The 10,906-nt window shown below is 37.4% G+C and overlaps 1 protein-coding gene across 1 annotated transcript; it reads right to left on the bottom strand.

Moving 5' to 3' along the window:
• Positions 1-320: 320 nt before the first annotated feature.
• LOC138885649 (uncharacterized) lies at positions 321-4,098 on the bottom strand. The gene is made up of 2 exons (XM_070166621.1): positions 4,058-4,098; positions 321-681 (listed from the first exon to the last, which is right to left on the bottom strand). The coding sequence occupies exons 1-2, from the start codon at positions 4,096-4,098 to the stop codon at positions 321-323; spliced, it is 402 nt and encodes a 133-aa protein (XP_070022722.1).
• Positions 4,099-10,906: the final 6,808 nt, after the last annotated feature.

Genomic DNA, 10,906 nt, shown 5'->3' with positions numbered 1-10,906 from the left:
TTTTAGAATCACAAAATCAAATAGAATTGTAGTTACCATTTTTAAGGTAAATATGGATGATAGTGATTTTGATCTACCATATGATAGGTAAAACTCTAGTCAATATCTTTTCAACCCTTTCTTCTTCAAGAATAATCCTTAAGACTCCCAATCAATTCATCCAGTGAGAGAGTGGCAATATTCTTTGATTCCTGGATGGCATTAATTTTGCTCTCCCATGTGATAGGCAAAACTCTAGTCAATATCTTTTCAATCCTTCCTTCTTCAGGAATAATCCTTCCAAGAGATTTCAGTTCATTTGTCAGTGTAGTGAACCTTGTTTACATCTCTAGAATGGTTTCTCCTTCCTTCATAGCAAAACTCTCAAATTGAGAGTATAGCAGAGTTCCTCTGGATCTCTTCACCTGAGGTGTTCCTTCATGAGCCACTTGTAGTGTGTCCCATATTTTCTTAGCAGTGATACAACCTTGGATTCTGCTGTACTCATCTGGACCAAGTCCACAAACAAGCCATTTCTTGGCTTTAGTATTCTTCTCCCACTTTCTCAAGTTTTCAGCAGTGGAATCAGCTCTTGTCTTTGGCACATCTACTCTTTCAACATTTTTCTTCAAGGTAGCCAATGGACCATCGTTGAAAATGTCCCATAGCTCGTAGTCATCTCCTATAATGTGATCTCTCGTCCTATTTTTCCACCAAGATTAGTAATGTCCACTAAAGAGTGCTGGCCTAGCAGTGGATTACCCTTTCTAGTTTCCAGGTGGTACACTCATGTTGATCTTCTCCTAAGGTGTAAGCCTCTTCAAGGATAACCCGCTCTGATACCAATTGATGTTTTATACTTCAATGCCATACAAGAGGGGGTAATTTGTGTGGTGTCCAATTTTTGTGTGCACGGATAATAGAAGGACCTGGTTCTTCTATGTGTTCCTTATTATACTGTTGCGAAATAATAAATGCAGAAAGTAAAGAACATAAGTATTTTTACGTGAAAAACACTCGGCTCAAAAGGTAAAAAAAATCACAACTTACTACTCAATAGGATTTTCTCTAATCACTTCACTAAATCACTGAGCCAAAACAACATTTATAAAACTATTTGTAAACCTAAGGATTACCTCTAATCTCGTTGTGGCAGCCAACCTCTAACTATTGCAATAACTTCAAGTTAACTCTAACTTGAATACTCAGGTACCTGTCACACCTCCTTTTTCGCCTGCAAAGGGGAGCGGAAGGGAGTTTTTTCCAATTAAAGGACAATCGAAACGGGATTTATTTATTTATTTCAGAGTCGCCACTTGGGAGATTTATGGTGTCCCAAGTCACCGGTTGAATCCCGAATCGAGGAAAATATTGACTCTGTTTAACAGTCTGCGCACCAGAAATTCGGATAAGGAATTCTGTTAACCCGGGAGAAGGTGTTAGGCATTCCCGAGTTCCGTGGTTCTAGCACGGTCGCTCAACTTTCATATTCGGCTTGATTATCTGATATAATACATGTTGAACATATGTGCGAATTTTAACTTTTAACCGCTTTTATCATTATTATTATTATTTATCGAGAATTGCAACCTTGTGAAAATATATCTCAAACCACGTCACAGTCAATGTACCCGTGGTCGTCGACACACTTCGACTCCGTTGAGATTTGGATTTGGGTCACATAAATGTGCACCCGAGTTTAGGAAAATAACATTATTAAATACGCGCCTAAAGACTAACGCGTTGTTATTATTTTGGGTAGGGCCGTGAAATTTGCTAAACAGCCCGTCCCGGAATCTAAGTATTTTAAAATAAATAATTATTGAGGGCCCCGCAATTTTGTATTTATTTTGGCGAAGCACGCCTCATTTATTTTAAGGATATCCTAAAGTGACTACATTTCTATTAAATTCGTCTCTAAAATAAAAGAGAAAAAATCCTAATTAATTACATGCTTAAAAAAGTGTAACATATTAAATGCTAGATTAAGACAAATGTTAACGAAAAGAAATACTTCTAAAATTGAAATTATAAATAAAATACAGAATCGACAAATAATATATTCAAAAGAAACTAATTATCCTGTAACTAGATTAAACTCGCATTGTTAGATGACTTGAACCGTTGGAATTAATTATTTACAACTATTTGAAACTAGAATCAATCTTAATTACTAATCCATATTTTTAAGTTTATTAAATTTAAACGTTAACTCGTCTTGTTTGAATTCAAATCATGCCATAATGCCTAATTCGCGAAATTAATTTAAATTCATGCTTTAACTAAATTTAGCTACATGTTCACGATTAACCTAATGTTGAAAATATTAAAACCTTCATAGCTAGTGAACCAATCAGTTTTGCCAAGCCGATTCACTAAAGACCAACTTATGTTATTTTCCTCTTATTCCAATTATTAAACAATTTGACAGTAATGAGCATGCTTAAATATATACTACCTAATAATCAAGTTAAAGAAAAGTATTATTTAATACATCACTACAAGATGCCTAGTTATGCAAAGCGACAAAAATTTATAGAATAATAATACATGAAATAGCCTAAATACAATTAGTAAAAGAAACAAAGAAAAAGCTAAATTAAAACTTCAAAGTTCCATTCTTCATATGTATTCATGCTTTCACATTTCAGCTTACAATATGCCAAAGTTACAGTTGTGTACCTGATATTACCAATACAAGAAGAAGAAGGTCAGCAAAGTAGTATGTAACACAACAACAACAACAACCAGCAACAACCAGCAAACGGAACACCCAGTGACAGATTTGAAAACCAACACGATTCCAGCACACTCAGTGAAACAGTATCAATACAAACCAATGCAGACCAGGAATAACAACTCAAGAAACCACTTATAAACCTCAATTAAACGGAAACAAACTGATTCTGATTTTCAGTAGTAAAGAAGACCTCACTTTTCAGTTTTTAACTCTCAACTTATTGAACTCCTTTTTTTGTAAAAAAAAAAACTCAGCTTTCACTCCTAAACTCTGAATTTCTGATGTCAAAAATCAACCCCTTTTTTTAGATTCCTTTTCGAATTTTTTTTCTTTTCAAAATGAATTCTCCCTCTGTATATCCAGTGTATCCAGAGTGTATATCGGGTGTATACTACTCTCTCTTTAGATTTTCAGAATGTTTTTTTCTGTTCCGAAAAATCCCCAATCTTTCTTAATATTCAGAAAATTCCCCTATTCTCTCTCAATATTTTTGGAATTCTTCCCCTCTCCCAGCCAATCCCCCCCTTTATTTATAGCCAAACTTGAAGCATTTAAATTAAATATCACCATCTTCTACCCATCCCCCTTTTGAATCCCACTACCTAATGTTTTGTCCCCCACTATACTAAACAAATATATTAGTTCCCACTAATTCATATCTTTTCTTTATTTAATTCCATTATTCCCCACTGCCGCATGCTTTGTCCCCCACTATATTAAATAATGTATTACTTCCCCACCATTATGTCTTGTCCCCCACTACGTATTATTTTATGTATTAATTTAATATTATTCGTACTTAGTGGACAGAACACTCAAATTAATTATTATTTTTTAAAACTTAAAATCCCGAAAATGCCCCTGAAACTACAGAAATTACCATTCTACCCCTGAAAATACTGCAATTTACCATTCTACCCCCATCCCTTTCAATCTGTACCAAAATAATATCAGCTATAACCAATTCACCTAATTAATCAAATTACAGCAGCTATAACCAAATCAAACCTGACAATTGACAACTAATAATCAAACTCTGCATAATAAACTTGCCAAACAAACCCCTAATCGACAACGTTCATGAATAATCAACAGAGTCAGATTCATATCCGAACAAACTTAACGGAACAAAAGAGTAGATTTCAATCACTAACTTGAGCATCAATCGAACTCAAAACAGTAGGAAAGTCGTCCAAAACGCACACACACACAATTTCAATGAATATGCAGTAGGAATATCATGCGAAAATGTTCAAATATGAAACCACATATTAAAGCGAAACCAAAGACAAAGCAACAAAAATCCGTGAACGAACTATGTCTGACCTTTATGCTAACGATCCGACGTCGAACAATGTTGAATTTCCGATGAAACACATTTTCGTTCACAACACTGTTTCGACGCTTGACTAACAGACACGGATTCGAACGGAACCTCGACGGACGGTGAAGACCTCAAACCAACCTCAGCTTAAAACTGTTTTGCATGTGTGTTGGTTGGTGTTGCGACTGACTGGAGATGGAGTTGGGTGAGCTGCTGGTCGTGAGGGTGTTGAAGACGACTGGTCGTGAGTTGCTAGTCGTTAGCTGGACGACGACGGATGAAGCAGCAGCAACCCTGATGATGGGGACGAAGAAGATGCAGAAGGGCAGCCATGGGAGCTGGAGATGGAGGGGTCGTTTAGGACGAGGGGTGAAGCAGTTGTGGCTTGGAGCTGTTGCTGCTCGATGGAAAATAAGGAGGGGCAGCTGGTGACGCTGACGAAGAAGAAGAAGCAGCGGCCATGGCGTTCGTCGCTTGGTTGTTCCGACAAAGATGGAGGAAGCAGCCATGGGGGTGGTCGCTTGGAGAAGATGAGGACGGGAGGTTGGGTGTTGGTGGTCAGCTGGAGGACGATGAAGAAGGAGATGAAGGTAGCCATGGGAGGGTTTGTTTGGGGACGACGGGGATGGGGTGTTACGAAGAAGACGACGCAGCAGGGGGGCGGGTGGTTTGTTTTAGGGTTTGGGGAAATGAAAAATGAAAAATGGGAGGGGGGGGTAACTTGTTTGGTTATAGGGCGGACCGGGTCGGGTCGACCCAGTGGGGGTTTGGTTTGGGCCATGGTTGATTTAAATTAAAATGTGGCCCAATCCGATTTTCTTCTTCTTTTATTGCTTTTTTTTTTTCTTCTTTTATTTTTTTCTTAAACTAAACTACATTCTAAAAATCCTAAATTATCCTATAGAACTAAATTAATTTATAAAAGTGCAAATTAACTCTTAATAATAATTAACACACAATTAAATAGCAATTACGATAAAACCACACAATTTGGACATTAAATGCTAAAAATGCAACGTACATTATTTTTATGATTTTTTGTTCTTTTTTAAAACAAACTTAATTGCTCCTAATTGTAGAATTAAATCCTAAATGCAAATGCGACATATTTTTGTATTTGTTATTATTAATTTTACAAATAAACATGCATACACAAATACAAATAATTATCCAAAAATGCCCAAAATCCTCAAAATTGCACACAAAAGAAAAATTGTTTTATTTGAATTTTTGGGAGTAATTCTCATATAGGAAAAAATCACGTGCTTACAGCTTCCCCTCTTTGTCCGAAAATGCGAAGAGTTTTCGTGCAAAGATAAAGTGAGCGATTTTTGCCCATCCAAGTACCCCGTGTGAAGCATTTTTTGAAAAAGATTTAACCGAACCTTTGCTTCAAAGGTTTCCTACATATCCCTGGCTAGAAGGGAATCAGGTTAATGTAGTTCGGGAAGTTTTGGTAGCTGGGACTACCATGGGACTGCAATGTTACTGCTGTTGCATGTTGTTATTACTGCTTGCCGACCTCCTTATTACACTAGGCTAAAAGAAAACAAGAAGCTAGACTAGATCATGCTCTTGTGTCTCTTGTTGCTTTGAGGTCTCGGTGACTCCTCTGGTATTTCTTTACTTCCGATTTGTCTTGTATTCTCCCATGACTGCTGATCTCGAACTGCTAATTTCCTTTTCGGGAGCTTCATATTATTTTTCCATCGAGTCTTGGACTTCCTTCCTCTGCTGGGGATTCTTGTTGTTTCCTGATGGGGATTTCGGTTGTATTCCTCTACTTCACTGACTTGAAATGTATTCCTCTATTATATGGGCGGGCTCCCAAATTCTTCAACTTAAAATGTAAAGACTGAAATGTATTCCTCTGTTATATGGGCGGGCTCCCAACTTCAACACTTGAAATTTAAAGACTGAAATGTATTCCTCTGTTATATGGGCGGTCTCCCAACTTCAAAACTTGAAATTTAAAGACTGAAATGTATTCCTCTATTATATGGGCGGGCTCCTAACTTAAAAACTTGAAATTTAAAGACTGAAATGTATTCCTCTGTTATATGGGCGGGCTCCCACCTTCAAAACTTGAAATTTAAAGACTGAAATGTATTCCTCTGTTATATGGGCGGGCTCCTAAATTCAAAACTTGAAATTTAAAGACTGAAATGTATTCCTCTGTTATATGGACGGGCTCCTAACTTCAAAACTTGAAATTTAAAGACTGAAATGTATTCCTCTGTTATATGGGCGGGCTCCCAACTTCAAAACTTGAAATTTAAAGACTGAAATGTATTCCTCTGTTATATGGGCGGGCTCCCAACTTCAAAACTGGAAATTTAAAGTCTGAAATGTATTCCTCTGTTATATGGGCGGGCTCCCAACTTCAAAACTGGAAATTTAAAGACTGAAATGTATTCCTCTGTTATATGGGTGGGCTCCCAACTTCAAAACTTGAAATTTAAAGACTGAAATGTATTCCTCTGTTATATGGGCGGGCTCCCAACTTCAAAACTGGAAATTTAAAGACTGGAATCTATTCCTCTGTTATATGGGAGGGCTCCCAACTTCAAAACTTTGAAAATAAATCGCCATTCTGTTCTTCAGGGGGGCTCCTGACCTTTGTAATTTCTTCTTTTCTTTTCTTTTCTTTTTCCCTTGCGCTGCTTTGTTCCTGTTTCAACTCTCAAGCAAAGAAAAATTTATCAGTATTAAAATGGTGGCCGATTTGTGGCCTTGCTGGGGATGGCTTCCTCCTTTAAAAGCTCGTGTTGTCTTCTCACGAGACTGTTGGGGATAATGTTGTTGGGGAATTACTTACTTACCTGCCGGGGATAACACCACTGGGGGAGTCTCCTTTCTTCCCCTCCTTCAATTTTTTTTTCTCTCAACACTGCTGGAGATAAAAGTGTTATCATCTCGGGATAACGTTGTTGAGGATAACGCTGCTGGGGGAATTTTATTCCTTTAAATCGATGCTTCATTCTTCTGGAAGCTGCTGGGGATGATAATGGCTTTTGTTTTTTCTAAACACCAGTTTCATCTCTTTGTTCTATCCGCTAGGGGTACAACTCCTTTCATTAAAACTTGTTATTTTCTTTCTTTCAACACTGTTAGGGATAACACTGGTTCAAAACTCACTTCCCTTAAGACTGGTGTTATCTTTCTTCTTTCCCATGTGGATACCTGACTTCCAGAAATTTTTTTGCCCCAGTTTGATAATCTTCTTTATGGCATGCCTTTTCGCCATCAATGCCATTTCCTTTAAGATTCGAATGTGGTGGTTGGTTGTGATACTCCTACTGGGGATGGCTTTTCCCTTTTTCCTTCCCTGCTCTGCGTTCCATTACACTATCAAAACTTGTTGGGGATGATATTATTTGCTGGGGATGATATTTCTGCTGGTCTTAGAACGACTTGACCTGTTTTGCGTCGTTCGGCTATCTTAAAACTTGATAACTTCCGACCTTATTGTCGATTCCTTATTCACCAACCTCTCAACGTTGTTTTCCATCTGACCATGTATCTTTTCCATGACAGCTGATTCCCCTTGACGATTTTGCAATGTTTTGCTGATAAACCACTTTCTTTGTTTATTCGTGTCACTGAAAACAACCTTTTCTGCTGGGGATATCCCTCTTCTTTTGTTGCATAGCTAGCATTTCTCCGACCTTTTAGTCTCATATGAATTTCCCAAATCATGCCCATTGCTCTCCGCGTTGTTCTTTCTTGATTTGTCCATGGGTCTTGGCCTTGAGGTCTATAACCTTTCATTTCGGCGAGGATATCCCTCTTGACACTCGTCCATCCTTTTGTCAATTCCCTCTTGCTGGGGATATCTTTCTTGACACTGGCCTCGCGCTTGTTCCTTGCTGACTATACCACTTGGATGTACTAGTCAGATATCGTCTTGCCTAATTGGAAAGCTGATGGCAGATTTTGAAGTCATTTCTCACTTGTTCTGACCAAACAGACTCTATTGGGGAATTTTTCTATGAAAGGAGAAAAATAAAAAGGAATAGAATAAAAGACAAAGGAACGAGATGACTCTCTAATGAGGAAACTATAAAATAAAAACCTATCAAATGCGGATACCAACTCTAATGGTTATGACATGCACATATGGCCTATCCTCCGTCGTTAATCGTCTTTCACAACTTTCGTCTGGTGATTTCCATATGATTCTCAATCTTTATTCGACTTGTAGTGCCCGAAGGGTTTTCACTGTCAAACCTCTCTCATTTTTGTTTTTCTCTTAGCTTTCATCGCCTTATGATGCCCGTGAAGATTTTCACCGATAAGACTCTCTTATTTGTATCACTTTCCAGCTAGGGATTGGGGTGTTACCGCTAGACTCTCTCACATTTCTTTTCTGCTGGGATCAGAGTCTTTTCTGCTGGAGATCATAGTGTTCACCGGTAAGACTCTCATTTATCTAACTTGACATTTTTTGAAGACTGATCAGAAGGTCTTTCTTTGGACTATAATGTAGGATTTTGGATAGGCTAAAAAAGGGTTTTTTAAAGGCTCAAAACAAATTGATTTGGGTTCAAAATTTACAACCTTTGGAACCGGATCTCTTTACATCAAACACAACTTCTGCCCCAGTTTCTTGCTTGGGGATTTTTATTTTTTACACTATGTTACACTATGCACACTATGCACACTATGACCGATCCGTGAGGCGCCTACGTATCCTCTTTGAGGAATTAGGTCAAACGTAGTTCCCAATTCCTTTTTTTCATTTATTTATTATTTTCTTTTCTTTTTCTTTTTCTTTTTCTTTTTCTTTTTCTTTTTCTTTTTCTCATTTCTCCTTTCTCTTTTGTTGTTTTGTTGTTTCTGTTGTTTTCTTTTTTTTTCTTTATCTTCCATGCTTATGTTTTCTAGTCTTTGCTACTGATTCCGAACAAGGGGTACAAAAGAAAACCAATAAGGCTCAAAAGGGTTAACGAAGGATAAAGTGTTTAGATAGCAGAATAAAATGCCTTCGTCATTCCAATCTTCAAAACATGCCAAGCACAAACAACACAATTAAACATTCGCCACATCTTCTAATTGTGCCGGACTTGATAACCATGCCCACACACTCGCCTTTTCATTTGTCATTTTTTTTAAAAGTACCGTTGGGCAATACTCTTACTTTCGTTACCATGAACGGACCTTTTGGCAATATGGCTAACTTGCTCTGATGGGTTTTTTTTTCCTTTTTTTTCTTTATGTTTTACTCGCCTTAGTTTCACATTGCTCGGGCTTCAAATAATCTCAAGCTGTTCTTATTTCCTTTAAATGTTCCGATCACCTCTCAATGGTTTTACGATTAACTTTTAAGATTAGGCCCAAATTGTGTGCGCATGTCATGTTACTAGAATTGGCGCTGAACAAAATGATAAAAGAACTAAACAAAAAGATGACTGGAAATAATAAAAGACCGAATTTTGTATTAGACTAACGGTGAAATGGTTTGAATAACAAAACAAACAAAAACAAACCAGAATAAAATCCCGAAACAACCTGGACAAAACTAAACAAACCGCTATGACAAAAATTGAAAGATAAAAAAGTTTGACACAAGACAATATCCGGATTACAACCCTAAGAATAATCCGGACAATAGAAATGACAACAAAATAAGCCACCAAAAGCTTCTCTCTTGCTAACCAAGGAACGGAGCGCCCTCCCACTTATCAAACCTGGCATCTTAGCCACTGAGCTTCGCATCAATATTGCCAAGACCATTACCAACTTCAATATCATCAACCTTAGTCAACAAGTTCCCAATAGGATTCGAGTGCTCCCTATCATCAGGCCTCATCCCCACAAAGTGTGCATCATGATGTGCAGGTAAAGGATTCTGCGTGATATTCTGGGTGTCATTGTCTTGGATTACAATCAGGTTTTCCTGGATCTTGTGTTTCCGGCTTACCACAAACCAACCACCTTAACTTTCTTTGCGATTCAAAACAAAACAGGTTAGAATGGACTCAGTCGGTCCTCATTATTAACAACATCTTTTTCCCATTTTTTTCTTCTTTTTTTTTCATTTTTCATTTTTTTTTTTGATTTTTTTTTATTTTTCTTTTCATTTTTTTTTCATTTTTTTTGTTATGGTCGAATCTTATGGAGATTGCCTACGTATCATGACCCCGCATGAATCAGACCTTGCGTAGTTCGGACTAAGTGAAAGGTACCAACAATGAAACATTTTTTTTTGGAATTTTCAATTTTCATAATAAAATAAACTGGGTTTCAAAGATTTAAAGATGACCTACAAACTCGAAAATCAAACAACCCACATATTCTAATCAAAAGATTTACAAACTCAAAAACAAATGGCCAGCTTCCTTTCCCTGTTTGACAAATGCAACCAAACAGTTATTTTTGCAAACGTGGCCCCTTCCAAATTTCACATGAATTTTGAGGCCGGGGAGGATTATTTTATGACACTTTACAAACTTGTCCGTTCTTTTACGAAAATAGCCTTTCGATAACTGAAAGATACTCTAAGGCTATCTCGGCAAGAACGGTTTAAGACACTGCCGAAGCTGGCTCGGCTTATTTTGACCAAAAATCCAAATGGTATTCACCTGACCGCTGACTCTTTGTTTTTTTTTTTTGAAATTAAAATAAAAGACCTGGTGTTGCAAACACGGCCTTTCAGCGTCTCGGGGATAAAGATTTTAAGGCTGCGTTAGCTAACCGGCCAAAATCCTAAAAAATGACCCAAGGTGGTTGTTTATACAAAGTCAGCCTTCCGGCGTCCCTTTCGGGAACATTCGGCTATTTTTGACAAAAACAACATCACCCGACTTATTTATGACTCTTTTTATTGTTTTTCAAAATAGAAGACCCGATATTTCAAACAC

Source organism: Nicotiana sylvestris, chromosome 2, assembly GCF_000393655.2.
Source record: "Nicotiana sylvestris chromosome 2, ASM39365v2, whole genome shotgun sequence".
Lineage (NCBI taxonomy): Eukaryota > Viridiplantae > Streptophyta > Magnoliopsida > Solanales > Solanaceae > Nicotiana > Nicotiana sylvestris.
The sequence above is the reverse complement of the archived record's forward strand: the minus strand, read 5'-3'. Positions and strand labels throughout refer to the sequence as shown.